Below are 16,808 nucleotides of genomic sequence, written 5' to 3' on the forward strand. Positions count from 1 at the left end.
AGATCAAACAAATTTCTTGAAGCGCAGAAATTACAAAAGCAAACGTAGAAATGGACACCGATAATTTACGACTTTCCTCTGAACAGCTGGAAATTTTCAACGTTTCTGTTTTCCAGCAAGTAACTTTCAAGCAATGAAAGATGGTCCTGCTCTTAGGAACTGAAGTGATCACGAGGCGCTTGGGAAATCACGAAAACAATTCGCGCTATTCGGAGTAAAATGGATCGTCTACGAAGCAACGAATGCTTTGTATCGCGTTGTCATTGTACGATAAGTTGGAGCGCAGGATTGTCAATGGTTCCGAAAATCTCCCGCAGAAAGCACTACGTTATTGTTCGTAAATAACTGCTTTCGACGAGAGACGCCTTTTACTAGAAATCACTTGTGAAATTTGCCGATAAGCGATCATGTTCGTTCAACTCCACTCTCAATATTTTTTTTCCCCGATCGATTTCCTTTGTACTAATCAGACCTTCGAGATTTAACCCCTTGCGTTACGATTTGATTTTCAACTGTGCGTGCCATAAATAACAAGATCGTTTTGTTTCTGTTTGGCCCGGTCAGTACATCACGTTTCGGACATATCTTGTTCATATTTGGCTCATTGTTAGTCGCGGCAAAGGTCTACGTTCACATCTGAACATATTGTGCTTAAGTATATGTTACTTATTTAACAAACAAATATTGTATCGATTTTATCAGTATATTTCATGATAAATGATATCAGTAAATAAATGGTATTAGGTAATCTATCTAATTTAACAACGAGAACTTGTATAGGGCTTTCATTGCTGCCATCTAAAAGTTCGCAAAAATGCTTTCGCCGAATGTCTACATATGTGTTGCAATTTATAAAATACAATAAACAAGATTACTCTCCACATCAATATCGATTAAATGATTTCAGTAATATTGTCGTATTTCTCTACATATCGTCGAATGTTATGGGTAATATTTTAGGTAACTGCTGAGAAAATTGCAAACATTTTGTACATTTTTTTTTCAGATCGATTCTACAAATATATCTGTCCGCAAGTTATTACGTTAGCTCGACGATAGCGAAACAATTCAATGAAATCATAAATTGAAAATCAAACACAGTCTTTCAACTTGAATCAATGTGCTGCGAAATGAACAGAAAAACAAACTGAAAATTAATACAGTTTATAATCGAAACTGCCTACCAGAATCAAAAACGTTTGAGAAACGGAGAACAAAATACGTAATCAAACAACAAAGTAACGAGCTTTTTAACGTTTCGAAGAATTTACACTGATTTACCGTGGTGTTTCGAGTCAATATTTACATTCTATATCTAAACGACGAATTATACATAAGAGAAATAATACATAAGCAGAAAAAAATGTCAACCGATTTCTAGACCGTCGAATTAACTTCTATGACAAACGAAATGAATTCAAGCACGCGAAAGAGATCTTCTTCCGCATAAGTGCACCATTTCGATGCAACAAGCATTCAGGAATTACACGGGAAAAAGAAAGGAAATAGGAAAACAATCTTCCTGCCGGTAATCCTGTTCCGCCGTCTCATGACAAGGAAAGCACTCACTGAAAACGGCATCGCAGTGAAATCAAGATTTTTCCGGCGGTTTGTATTCCAGCGAAGATTTATCAAGCAAAACGGAGACCGCGACAAAGGAGCGCAATTAAAAAGATTACATTCGCTATCACGCATTCCCTTTCTAAAACAAATAGAAATGAGAAACGTGAGAGCTGCACTCGAGAACCTTCTGTCCACATCAAACGCTTAAAATTGTCGTATGAAATTATTCCATAAAACTGCAATTTATCAACGAAAACGAAGCATTTAATGAAATACATTTTGCGATCAAACGTGGTACTCGAAAAAGTAATTTTGAAGTGATTCATACACAGTTACAAAGTTATCAAGATTAGAATAAACGAAACAGACGGCCTATATCTATATCGACGTTTACATGCCTCGAGTCGACCTAGCGGAACGTACTAAGCGTAAAAACGCGATCCGCGTTCAAGGGAGAATCTAGGTTTCCAAGGGTTAGTTGTCCGGTAAATCGTCACGGTGTGCGGATTGGGGCGAATCCTCGGCTACATCGGCGGACGACCGTCGGTGGGGGCCGCCAGCATGTCACAGTCCGGCTCTGGAGGGGTGGACGATAATCAGGAACAGAGTCAGGTCGGTCAAACGATGGAGAATCAACAGACAACGTGTCAGAACGGACGGGCTGAACCGCCAGCCGATAATGCCAAACAAGATTTGTCTAATGGCTTTGAGAATCGGACTATCGAGTACGACAGGTTCACTCAAGACAGATCTCAGCAGAATCCGTCGACCGGTCAGAACCAAGAACAACAACAACAGCAACAGCAAACTCAGCAGACTGGTCAATATCCGACTGGAAGGAAGCAATCTGTGGCTGGGGTCCCTGAAGACAGACATCCCCCGACAGGACAACTTCCTCCACAACAGTACCCTCAAGAAAAAACCACTCTCGAGAGAGCGCAGCACGTCTCTCAAACTAGCACTCAAACTTTGCCTGTCCAGGCGCAGCCACAGTTCGTGCCTGATTACGATCAGACCCAGTACACGCAGATCCGAAGTCAGTTCGAGGTGAGGCCGCAAATGTACCCTCAGCAGACGCAATACGCTGAAAGAGCCGGTTACGTGACCAGAGACGTCACGTACAGAGATCAAGCGTTGTATCAAGGAGGGACGGCTAACCCCGTGTTCACTGGTCAAGGTCAGTACGTAACAGTGCAACACGGGTCGCAGATGCCCTCCCAGTCGGCCAGTCCTCAACCACCATATTTCTCAGGCGTAGTAGTGCCCCAACCGCCAGGCTACGTGCAGTTCGGCACCCAACCGCAATACTCATACAGCCAATATCCCCAAACTGTGATGAACGCAGTTCCGTATAATCCTCACGCGGGCATTTACCCAGCTCAACAGTTTGGTCAGCAGTCACCGAATCCTCAGAGATTTTCTCAGGAGTTGGGTCAGTACCAGACTCAGCCGATCATTCAGCCGATTGCTCAGAACGTCGGTCACGGAATGGCGATGGCGACGACCGAACGACCCAGTCGCGGGCCAAAACCTATGGTACCGCCGAGGGGGAACTCGAAGATCACCCACGACACTGGGCACCGAAAGTCGGCGAGTGTAGACGTGCCCGGCATGCAGAAACCCAAGTACGATCCTAATCAGAATCTGCCGCAAGAACAAATTCATCGTAGTGACGGAGCAATCATTGTTCAGGGGACGCAGATCGTTTCCGACGGCCAAGATCGGAGATATCTAACGACTATTAATCAAAATCCCAGGACAAGACAGGATGGGTTGTATGTGGACACAAATGGAGATCCTCCTGGCCGAGAGAAAATGTGCGAAGCAGTGGGCACAGATTGCGGACTCTATGTAACGAGACCTGAACATAGGAAGTCTATATCGGTGGACGTTACGTCTAGTTTTCCGCGACGGAATGACACAATTACTTTCACGTTTCCCGGTGACACTAGTCAAGAAATATTAATGCCGGTCAGAAAGACCGGAACCATGGTGGATCCGAAACGAGCCGAAGCCAATCAAGTGTACCCGCCTGATCAAAGGCGGTTGGATACGAGCTTGAGAGTATCGCCGATGGCTTTTGATACGAGACAAGAAAATAGGAAAAGTATGGGAGCTGACAGAAAGCCCGAATGGGGCAACGTGAGCCCTAATCAAAGAGTCGCGATGCCGCAAGAAAACAGACGATCTGATTACTTCGAGGAGCATAGAAGATCGCCTATGACTATAGAGGGCAAGAGAATGGAGGACGTAAGGAGATCGCCGATGCCGTTCATGCCGATCAGGGAAGGTTCCGTGGATCGTGCCGGACAAAAGAGTCCGTCGTTCGTAAACCAGAATTTCGAGAAGACCAGACAAGAGCTCGCAATATGGGCCGAGCAGAAGCAACGGCAGGAACACGAGAGAAGCATGATGCAGAACCAACTGCTTTCGACTAGTCCACGTTCCCGCAATCATTCCGAAGAGAGAAGAGATCAGAGACCCTTGCACCAGCAGGATGAACGTAAGGAGACCAGAATGACCCAATCAGCCTTCCAACCGATTCCAAATATCAGTCAGAGCACGATAATGGAACAGAGACGCCATTTGCGACACGTAAGCGCGGATCTAACGAAGCACATGGAGCTATCCAGGAAGGAATTCGATGATCAACCAATTAGCGGTTCGGTAGCTAATCTTGGTCCACCAGTCAGCACAGTTTCGTCCCAAAGAGCCAGTCCTAACATATGTCACCAGTATCCAGCTCTCAGCGAGGCAAAGTTAGATACCAAAACTGTATTAACAGTGGTCACAGATTTTGGCGAGAGTAGCCTTAACAAACCGATAGATCAGGTCGATCATATAATTCACAGTCACCGTAAAAGTCACAACGTCTCGAACAATTTGCTGACCCATAGCAAGAGTCAGACAGACAATCTTCAGAGTCAGCTCGACGCACAAAACGAGAAATCCGATACTCTCCAGGCGCAGCAACAACAACTGCAAAACCAACAGAGCCTCGATTTGATTTCCGAGAAGCTCAGCCAATTCGAACGTCAACAGAGCGATCTTCAGGCGAAACTACAATGCCTACATAATCAGAACCAGATCCTTGATAAGGTGGCCCAGTTCCAGCATCAGCAGAGTGACTTACAGGCCCGTCTACAGAGCCTACAGACGCAGAACCAGTTGTGCGATAAACTGCAAAGATCCACGGATTTCCAGCAACACACGGCCGGAAACGAGATTCATCAGATCCAATCGAATTCTCTGTCCAACCACCAGGAATCGATGTGCGATAAGACTTGTTCGTCGTCGCAAATCCAGCACGCGTCGCATAGTCATCATCAAACGTTATTGACCGCCGCCTATGCACAGAACTCTAATCATCAATCCTGCCAATCGTCTGTCTGCGAGAAACTATCGCCTAGGCTTCAACACGACACCAGCGACCCGAATTCTATTCAGATACCGAACATGTCACAGATGCCATTGCCCTGTCTCCCGCAATTCGACCGTACCGACGCGTCACGTGCTTCGTTCTCGCAGTTTCATCGGCTTCAATGTCAGATTGAAGGACACGAGGCAGCACCCACCGCATCGTTCACGGGCACCCTGAAGAAAGTACCTCCCGAAAAGCCACCGAGAACTTCGCTCATTGTACAGTCGCCCGAATCCGAGGTAAGAGATGTATGTATATTTTCATGTATGTGTTATGAGCATCTGGTAAGTTGGTTAAATGTAAATCCTATTATCTCGTATATGAACTTACCGGACGTGTACGTTTATATTAGAAATTTGGTGTCTTTTCTTCTGCATGATCGTAGCAGCATGTGTGCTTATTTTACTATTAGGAAATTAAACTCAAGGTCATATATTGCGCATCTGAATCGACCTTTTTTGAGTAGACCATTTTGCACTGTCAATTAATTTTAGCCATCTTATGAAAAAAAAATTAGCTTTCACGTAAATTTGTAATATTGTAGCACCTTTTTTCATTGAACCCTTCAATTGTTTAGGGGATGTTTAGGTTCACGACATTAATTTTATAAGAGCAAGTATAGCCTGTGGCAGTTATGGGCTAATTGTCGGTGCATTCTATAGTACCAAGGTCTTCCCTAGGGAAAATAGCAACGTAGGAAGAAAGCTCTAACACTCGCTATATTCTAAAGTTACCTGTATTATTCGTAGTTTATGGCAGACATTTTCATACTTGACAGGCAACGACATTTTCCCGAGTAAACGTATACATGCGAATAGTGGAACCTCCTTTCGATACGTTAACGTTTTCCCTACGGAACTCTACTTTAGCGACTGTGCAATAGATTTGTGTTACATTACCTTTATTTACTGTTATTTATTGCAAGGATTTTCATATTTAGCGGGGCACCTTCATAATTGTACAGACGTAGAAATTTAAAATATACGAATTTTAAAAATTAGATAATTGTCAAATTTTCAAACTTCTCAAATTTAAAAAATTTTTTTTTAAATTTATGGTCAAAATACTGCTAACAACTACATTTTAAATTCCTTAATTAAAAAATTTACTATTCCTATATTTTTAAATATCATAATCTTCAACTTCTTTACTTGAAAATTTGTAAATTTGAAGTTTCTGAGTTCTCAAAGTTATAAATTTTAAATTTTTAAATAAGCGTCTAAAGTTGGGAATTTGAAATTTCCAAATTAAAAAATTCAAGAACTGAAAACTTCAAAATTAGAAAGTTTAAAAGTTTGTAAATTTACAAATGTGCTAAATATAAATTTCTAAATCCCCAATACACCAACGCAGAACTCAATTTTCATTTGAATCAAAACAAAACAATTTTTCACTGATCAGAATAAAATACCTTCGAAATACTAAAACTGTACAACTTCAAACAAAGTATCTTTACTATAACAGAAACGTAATATATTGTATCGTAACCCTTTGTTTCATGAGTTCTATAAAACAGGTTCGTTTCATCTCGAATGTATACTCAGTTTTAAATAAAGAGGAAATGAGCCAACTGCTAAAAAACAAACGCAAGATCTGCAATAAGAAACAGTCGGCTGATCAAAGCACACTGTCGTTTTCCGATAATTCTTTATAAAATTAAAATCCACGAACCTTGGACAGGGAGTACACGGCTCTTTCGTGTTTTCCCGACTGCTTACCGGGAAGGGGTGAAGGGTGCGAGGCGAAGATAGAAGGGTGACTCGAGCAGAAAGGGTGGCAGATAGAGATCTCCACTTGCAGTTTTTGCCGTGGCAGCTGAGTGGAATGAACTCGTTAGATATCAGACTCGATGTTGTCTTTGAAAACTTCGTTACGAAGACTGTGTACCTTTCACTCTACTTCCATGCTCGGTCTTTTCGTTCGGGCAACTTTGTTCGTACTAGAAAACTACGATGACGCCCGTCGTCGGGACGACGTCACCTCGACGCTACGTGCTCACGTTCCGAATGCTGAATTCCCAGATTTCGTGACTGTAGAAGAGCTTTTTGTTAGAGTTTCTTTGAAAGCAATATGAGCAGAGAAATACATGTGATCCTCATTTAGTAAATGTAACATTTGATCAATTTTAACTGATATTTGATCTAAAATAATGAAACACAAATTAGAATTATCAGTTGAGTAGAAGATGATTAACATCTTCAAGGATAATTTTTTGGCGTAATTATGCAAATAAATCATTACAAAAATTGTTAATACATATATAAAAATAATTGTAATATCGACATGTGCGAACTTTGGTTGATGAATTTAAAAAGAAACTAACGATCACACGTATTATGCTGAAAATTGATGAAATAGTCGGGCCATATATGTATGATATACATATTTACCACTTTTATCTTGTAATTTGTTGGTATACATGATTGATACGATATTAAAACCGTTCAGTTATTGAAATATCACTTGTCTAGTTCAAACTGACGTCAATATTTCATAAAAAATAACGGAATACGAATTTGGAACTGCTAGTTGATGCGAAAATGTTCCAAAAAATGGTATAAATCTATTATTGCAAATTAAAAATAAATTACTACTTGTACATGTATGTCTAAAACAAATGATAAATGAAAATAATTTTCCAAAATTGTCCAAAATTATCTTCAGATTATCGCAAAGCATCCCGAAATATAACAATTCTTTGTGCTAAAATTATACGACCCAAAATACAAATAAAAATCCGTAGAAATTGGTGAAATAATTAAATATTTCGATAAATTCAATCAAGATTATTTGGTCCATGGTTTCATACACACAAGGGAACATATCCAACTCCGACACGCCGATTTTGATGAAACTTATGTGAAAGATAGTTCTCAAGAAAATATTTGACACGTATTTTTTTTATCGGCAATCGTGCATATTGAAGGGGTGAAAATAGCCCTCGAAGTTGGGGGTGGAAATCATATTTTTAGGAATATTTCCGAAATTAAAGAAGATAATTGGATTCTTTTCTTGTAAATTGTTGGTCTTTTAATAGGCAATTTTTGTGCGAAAAAAAAGTTCAATAAACTTTATTTGTTTAAATAATATTTTGAAAATTTATAATTTTTGTTTAAATTTTTGCACTAAATGTGGATCTATTTTTTTGCAACTTCGTGTACGTAAACTATGGACAAAAATAGAGGATAACCGCGTCACGCTCATACCTGTGACGCTTACAATAATTATTCAGAAATCATTTAACGGCATATGAAGACGTATAAAATGTCTAAAATATTGTAAAAGATTGTAAAAATAATGATATTTTTAATAAAAATGCTGATTGCCCCTCTTCACAGGCGGTGATGTTAAATTATATATCTATTAAACATTGCAACAAACAACAAATTCGTTTACGTACACGAAGTTGCAAAAAAATAGATCAACATTTAGTATAAAAATTTAAACAAAAAGTATAAATTTTCAAAGTATTATTTAAACAAATAATGTTTATTGAAATTTTTTTCGCACAAAAATTGCCTATTAAAAGACCAACAATTTACAAAAAAAGAATCCAATTATCTTCTTTAATTCCGGAAATATTCCCAATAATATGATTTCCACCCCCAACTTCGTGGGTTATTTTCACCTCTTCAATATGCACGATTGCCGATAAAAAAAATACGTGTCAAATATTTTTTTGACAACTATATCTCACATAAGTTTCATCAAAATCGGCGTGTCGGAGTTGGATATGTTCCCTTGTCAGAAACAATTGAAAATACATAAAATCTGATCTCGAAGTCTGTGGACATGTAACAATCCCCTCTCATTAAAAAAAATATTTGCCCTTCACTTTCTACATCCACCAAGTTCCTCGTTTCAAGAAAAATTTCCTCCAACCACTGTGCCAAAGTCAAATATCCTCAACCAACTATGGTAGCCTACGATGGAACGATATTATCTTAACCATCGTTGACACAGACATTTTCATTCTTCCCCAATATTTCATATAGGTAGCAGCTACGTATAGAGCCTTATAAGAATGTAAATAACCTGTTTCTCAAAGTCGTATACTCCAGTTCATAAATCATGATACATCCATTTTGGAATAAACTTGGATTATACTTCGGCTTTAGGTATTTACTTTACATACTGTATTTACACAGTAACTGTCTGTTTTTCTTTTCTTTCTTTGAGTGCAAATATAGTTTAATATGTCTTTACTGGATAGGGATTCTCACATATTTTTCACTTGAGATTTGTTTTTAAAAGAAGTCATTTTTCGAGAACCATGCAATTGTAATTTAAACTAAAATTTTATAAGAATTCAAACTTCTAAAATTTTAAAGTATTCAAGTATCAAGGTTTCAATTTTTTAAATTGACGAAATTCAGAAATTTGAAAGTCACAAAGTTTCGAGAATTGAAATGTTCCAAAATTCCAAAATTCCAAAAATTCTGTGATAAACATGTACCAAACTTCCATATTTCTAAAACCATAGAATTTCGAACTTCCAATGCGCTAAGATCCAGAAATTCTAAAAGCTTCAAAGTCCTAATAGTCTTAAGATTCAATTATTAAAAAATTAAAACATCTAAAAATTTAAAGCTTCAAATATTTCAAGACTGTCTTTTACTATAGTATAGTTTTAAATTGCCAAAATTCAAGATCCCAATTTTAAAGAATCATTCAATTTTCAAAAACCTTCCTTACTATTAAAATCCTAAATTTCCAAAATTCTAAAATTCCAAGAACGTAAAATTCCAAATTTGCAAAATCCCAAAATTCTCCCCATAATGCAAGAATTTTCAAATCCTAAAATTAACAAAATTTAAATACGCCAAAATTCTAAACTTGAAAAAGTCTCAAACTTAAAAAATTCTAAAACTGCCAAAGTTCTAAAGTTCTAGATTTCTGAAGCTGCCGAACCGGAAAATCCAAAAATTCTGAAATATTTAAACGCAAACGCAGAATGGATAAGTGGATAAAATTTTTGAGGAGATCTGTACCAACCAAACCTTGGTTGTCGTCGTTCCGGTAAAATTGGGTTAGCGGTGCGAGTCATGCGCGTATGAAAAGCTCAGGAGTTTACTTTCCCCGAAGAGCAAACATCCCTCTCTCTGTTCTCTTCCCGTTTGCAATACGGTGGACAATGGAGAAGTAAAGAGAATTCGTATTTCCGACCACGATGCGTTATCTATTCTGTCTTAGGTTGAAACGTTCGAAATCCTTCAAAGCTGACATTCACAACTCGGTATCGAAATAAAATTTCAAAACATTCGATAAAAGATGATTTTGAAACGCGGAGTCGTCTTAGGTTGGATAACATTTCATTGTTGTCAAATATGATGAATTTCGTTGAATTCAAAGCATTAAAGATTTAATTATTAGCGCGAAGATTACCTTTATTAACCTTTTCTTATGATACCACTTATTTCGTCTTCCTCGTTCCTTAATAATTTCTATAGTAATAATTAAAACATAAAACACACATGTAAATTTCAGGAAAAATTGAATGTGCGAATACAAGAATTTCTTGTAGAGAATTGCTACGATGAAGAGTTTGATGTAAATCACTCATTTGCAACTGAGTTTAGAATATTTATTTACAGTTATTTTTTGAGTTATTTATTTTACTTACTTTCTATATTATTTATTTTACTTTTTTCTGTACTATTTGAGCATTATTAATTTTGTGTATTATTTATTTTTTACTGTATTAATTATTTTCTGCATGGATAATGAAAGAAACTCTAGAACTGAAAATTTTAATTACGCAGTGATAGAATGTATTTTTCATAAAATTAATAATATTATCCATTATAAAATTTTAACAGTTTACGAAATATTTACAAAAAGAACAAATATATTAATTTATTATAATTTGAAACCACTTCTTGCCAAATTTCATCTTAAGTCAATAACTTATTTGATTCGAGAAAAATTCGACAAATGAATTTAAACTTATTAACTATGTAGCTATTCTTAACTCGCACTGAATTTTGAATTAAGGCCGAGCTCGGAAAAGCTGTAATCCCTGATTGCGTTAAAATTTTAACTAAAGCCCATCCTTGATTAAAGAAGAAAGTGCTTAAAAGGATTTTTAGTGACAGGACCTTGTTTGTTCGCCACCTCTCTATAACGTATAGGAAGCTTTTTTGTATATCTTCAAAATTATCGATTTTAGAAATAAATATTTCGTACGAAAAATAATGCTCTTAAAAAATTCCATAAAAAATGTTATATACATTTTTATTTAATAGCATGCAATTTTATATATACATTTATTCAAAATATTATATAATTTTTTATGCAAACTTATTATGTTGGTTGTTGTAACTCGAAATCATAAAAAGTCTTTAGAAATTGATATCTTTTATGTTTACTTTATTAGATATTGAAAATTTTCAAAAATGTTTCGGACAAAAGTTGTCGATTTCTTAAAAATACACATTTTATGTTATATACGGTTTTTCAGTATAATTGATATTTGTTAAGAAAATCAATGACAAAAATGCACCTTGCGCTGCAAGTATAATTTTGACTTATCACATATTTATTAAGCCGAAGATCTCAAAACTACTTTATTGGAATTCATAATACGGTCTCTCTTGCATGGGGTCCTTGCTAATTTTACCGTATTAACTTTTAGTATAATTTAGTCTGTTCGCATATTTAATAAAGCAAAGATTAAGTAAAAATATGTAAAAATTTGCTGTGAGTCATAACAGTTAAAATAATAGAGGTATATAAAAAATACATAAAATTATAAAATTACATATAATTAAATATATGAAATTACAAAATTATAAAAATATATAAAATTTATAAAAAAAAACTCTTTTTGTAAGGCTTTCTAAACGCTTCACTTTTCGTTTGAAACTTTTTTTCTCTAAACTAAATATTTTCAAAGAATTATAGTAACAATTTTATAAACTTCGAAAGAGGTAGAGAACAAATAAAGCTTTGTTGCCAAAAATCCTCTTACGGAACTTTTTTTTTAAATGAAGACGAGCTTTGGTTAAAATTTCAGTCCAATCGGAGATTACGTCTTTTCCACACTTTATTTTGAATTAGTATTAACGTCGACCTTTTAATGTTGACCGCAAGAATTGTACCTGAACGAAGAATACCGAATCTATTTGATGTCATATAGTAACCTGTAAGAGAAAAATCTTAAAAAAGTAGCATGAATAATATTCACAAAATTCAGAAAAGAACATATTACGAAATGAAAGTAGAATAGATGAATGTTAATTGTATTTCAATACTAATAATATTTAATTAACACTTTTCGGAAATGTTACTAACAACGATATATAATTTTTCGATACTAGAGTACTTAAAGTAATTCATAATAAGTAACACTTATTTAAAGTAAAGTAAGTTTCTGAACTGTAAACAGATAAAATTTTGCAAAATCGTCTTAAGTAAGATCTAATTTTAACAAGTTTTTTTTTCAAGATTATCTTATTACGTGATTTATGAATCAAAATTGTAATCTAACTGAAATAGTTCGATGAAGGTGTGACACTCCACTGAATAAATTTCATAAGCGCGATTAAAATGTGTTAGATTTCTTTATTTTGTCTCTTTACGACAAAAGTACAAGAACATCTTCTACAACACGAATTCGTCCTGAGGAGATCCCAGCTAACATGATCGTTTTTAGGGCACTTTTGGACTCGATAAAACTTCTCTTAGGAAGTGTACATTATGTCAGAAACTGGTACTAGCAGCTTTTTCAATAGGTAGTCGAATTTTTGCTTTTGTTATTTTGCCTCTGCCGAGTGTATCATTGGAAAAAAGACACGAAAGGAAAAAAACTATTTTCTTTTAAGAATTTCTGGGGACTTGAGGATTTGCAAATTTGGGCATTTCAGAATTTAGGATTTTGAGAATGTAGATATTTGAGGATACAGTGATTTCAGGATTTAGGAATTTGAGAACCTGGATATTTGAGAATTTATCTATTTGGGGGTTTAGAGATATGGGAACATAGATATTTGGAAATTTAGATACTTCGGGATTTAGGAATTTAGGAATCCGGAAATTTGTGAATTTTTGTTATCTGGGGAAGTAGAGTTTTGTGTATTTTGAAAAGAAAACTGTTTCTTTCCTTTCTTATTTTCTTTCCAACAACGGACCTGGCACAGATAAAACAGAAAATGCGAAAATTCGATTACCTACTTGCAAGCCTAGTGATACCAACTACTGACATAATGTGGACTTAAGAACATCAGTGGACTAACGGGCACTGAGGAACATTAAATGCGCTTATGAAAGACACATAGCCTGTCTTGACTTTTAGTCAATTTCAATTATTCTAATAAGATGATTTAAGATCTCACATAAAGCGGATTTAAGTATAAATTCTGATTGTAACAATATAATAGCTAGTTCCTTCTTTGACTTAGCTACGATACAATTCGCTGATACCTTCAATTTCCTACAGCTATGGGAGTACACGCGAAGTAACTAGCTAAACGAAACGTATAAAGGATTTCACATCGCAAAGGGAATATTTTATTCTCGCGTCGGCGAAGCGAAGAAACGAGGTAAAAGGATCCCGCATTCTCAGAATGTGTTGCAATCTTTTTGTCGCAAAGGGGATTCCCCGAGATATGTACATAGCGCAGTGTGTTTTCTTCGTCTTCGTGCAATTAACTGGTGCTATCGATTTTCATCCTCTTTCTGATGCAATTATTTCTTTCCCAGATAAATGGTGCCGGTGTACTGTTGCAGACTGTAACATATTTTACTGCGTCAAAATAATAAAATGGAAAAAAAATTGGTATTTATTCATCAGTATTCAAATATGAATTCATACATAATTCATATTTGGAGAACTTAAGTTATTCATACTTGTGTAATGCTACCTGGCATTAGTATGAAAATATCTTGCAATGAATTATTTTTTGGCTTATCTACAAGGTGTCCCATTTAAATTGGCATTGTAAAAAATTTCGAAGACGTGTTTTTGAGAAAAACAAACTGATCCTTTAGTATTTTTAATATTTGCAGTTTATAAAATCTACATACTGTGAACTAATTCTTTTATTAACATGACTATATATTACATGACTTTTATTATTAATAAAAGTATTAATTTAAATTAACAGTTAATTTACTTATTCGATGGATTAGCATATTTATTGGCCGGTTTCCAAGAATTGGATTATATCACTAAGTATTATTGTATTATTAAACACAAAGTATAACTTTTTATAGACATCATAGATGCAACTAAAACTAGAAAGTCGTTTTAAATTTTTGATTGCATTAATATTTCACAATCACTATCTTCACTACTCGTTGTATAAGTACTTTAAACTCATATTTTAAATCCAGTTCAATATTTATAATCAAAATACGAAGGTTTTATAAAGGGGTGTTTTCTTTGAATTTCATCCGTATTTTAAAGTAGATATTGGATTTTTTGGCTTACAATTACAAAAATATAACATTTACTCGTGTTAATATAAATAACATCCTTCTATCAAAATATCATTAAAATATTAATGACATTAAATCTACTGAGGTACAATGTATACTTAATTACAAATTAAAATTGAAGCTGAAAAATAAATAAAAAAAAACGACAAAGTATGAATTAGTGCCCACTATTATTTATTTTGATGAAAAGCAATGCACATTTCAAGACAAGTACTTCAAGAAATCCTGTAATTTTTAATAAGAAACTTGTGAATTGGTCATCTGACGGATTCACAAGTTTCTTATTAAAAATTACAAGATTTGATTCATCTGACCGATTTCGCAGTTTTAGTGCTAATAAACATTAGTGAGGTTGCAGATACGACATTTCATGATTTCATCTAAATATTATAGCAAAAAGGAGTTTTTGATGTATTTTTCATCTCCAATGAATGGTTTATTTTCGTGCAAAACATAATGCGCAAATTAATTCCTCTTATGCAAGGATAATACTATGTCCGAACATTAACGTGAGTAACCGTATTCAGAGAACAGCATAATAAATGAATGAAAATCGTTTAGCATAACTTGAAAATACTTCAAAGCACCGAATATACTAATATTCATAGCCGCAAATTCAAGTGTACCTTCATTCAGAATAATCATGCGAAATTAATTGAATGCGCACGTTCATAAGTGGTTTATCCGTCAAGTTAATTTAATCGGCGTATTCGTATTAAATCGTGTAAACGCTGTGTGTCATCAAAGATTGCGGTGAAATTTCATGGTTTGAGTTTCAAAAGCTTAGATCAGGACGAACGAAGAGGAACCCGAGACGCGATAGGTTCGGTAATGCAGATTCAGAAAGGAACGTAATTCGACGAAACAGGAATTTCTGTAATACGATTTGACGGTGAACGCAGTCTGTCGAACGTAGCAGAAATTTAGCTGCGACCGAATCTCTGCGAATAAATGTAAAACAAAGTTGGCAAAGTGAATAACGGTCACCGATATAGCATGTACAATGTGAAATATTCAGAATCAGTGAACGATCTGGAGGGGAAAAAAGAAGAATTAATTGGCCCCTATCGCGCGAACCAAAGCAAAATTTGTAACGAACGGCCTGAAGAATCTTTGCTACAAGTCATACAACAGATATATTATCTATATACAGATATTGTTAAGAATATAACAAATTATCGCACGTTCATAAATCGATTAACAAAAAACTATTACATAGTTAATTTATATAAAGCGTGAACTCTGTCATGAAATGTCATTCCTTATCGTGTATTTGCCATCGTTAAATCGTTAAATAGTTTATTGTAATATTATTTTAATAAATTGATTATATTTGGATTAACATCCAATAAAGTTGTCGTCGTCAATCACTGCATAATTTTTTTAGTCACATTATCTTCAAATAAAAATTGTATACATACGAGTTACGAATCGATCATTTTTTATTTGAGTAACTTTTGAATAACAAATTCAATGAATCATAATTCATTAATAATTCAATGAATAATACATTACTTGTAAATACGTTATGTGTGATCTTCTGTTTAAAATTATAGGCAAATCGAAGTTATTAGCAGGTAATAACTTAATTCGAATAATATTGATACACAAATTGTGAATTATGCAATTGCAAATTATTTGATATTTACGAATGGTGTAACTTTTACTACTGCAGATTATTTAATATTTGTAAATAATGAATAACTATAATTCAAACAATTTCTGAATTCTGAATGTAAACAATGTAACATTTACACGTTATTTAAAATTTTTAAGTAATAAAAATACAAATTTTAAATAAAATTTACTATTCGTGAAACCTGCATTATCAAAATGTAACTTATCTAAATAAACTTATTTAAATAAATATATGCTTTAATAAATATTTATCTAAGATATATTAGATATATTAGATAGATTTATCTAAGATATATTAGATAAATATTTATCTAATTCACATTCACCTGAATATAATTTATTTAGCAGATAATGCGTGCTTAACAAATAATAAATTTTTACTTTCAGTATTTCAAATAATTTTCATTTATATTATTCGTACTTTACAGTCCAAAATTATTTGAATTAAAAATTATTCATTATTTGCAAATAAATATAATCTAGAGTGCTTTTATTCATTTTAAAAAAGTTTTGTTTTTCGAGAGTAACATCGTTTTGTTCGAAATTGTTATGAAAATACTAGTCGAACAATGCCCAACATTCATCGAAACGGACTGTTACAGAACAGTTTCGAAATTTTGCGCACGATTAATTATTGTGCATTTAATTGAAACTTCAGTTCGTGTTTATGGAATGTTATGGATACAGAAGGATCTTGTTACTCTCGCGAAACTCTAACAAAACTTCCTCGTCATCATTCAGAATTATT

The 16,808-nt window shown here is 34.6% G+C and overlaps 1 protein-coding gene across 1 annotated transcript in view; it reads left to right on the forward strand.

Moving 5' to 3' along the window:
* LOC100878748 (uncharacterized) overlaps window positions 1-16,808 on the forward strand; it is a 911,930-nt gene that overhangs the window by 159,954 nt on the left and 735,168 nt on the right. The window contains exon 2 of the mRNA XM_076533672.1: window positions 1,007-5,223. Coding sequence (XP_076389787.1) covers window positions 2,125-5,223 — 3,099 coding nt within the window. The 5' untranslated portion in view covers window positions 1,007-2,124. The remainder of the gene's footprint in view (window positions 1-1,006; window positions 5,224-16,808) is intronic.

The sequence above is a fragment of the Megachile rotundata genome, chromosome 7 (assembly GCF_050947335.1).
Source record: "Megachile rotundata isolate GNS110a chromosome 7, iyMegRotu1, whole genome shotgun sequence".
In the NCBI taxonomy this organism is placed as follows: Eukaryota; Metazoa; Arthropoda; class Insecta; order Hymenoptera; family Megachilidae; genus Megachile; species Megachile rotundata.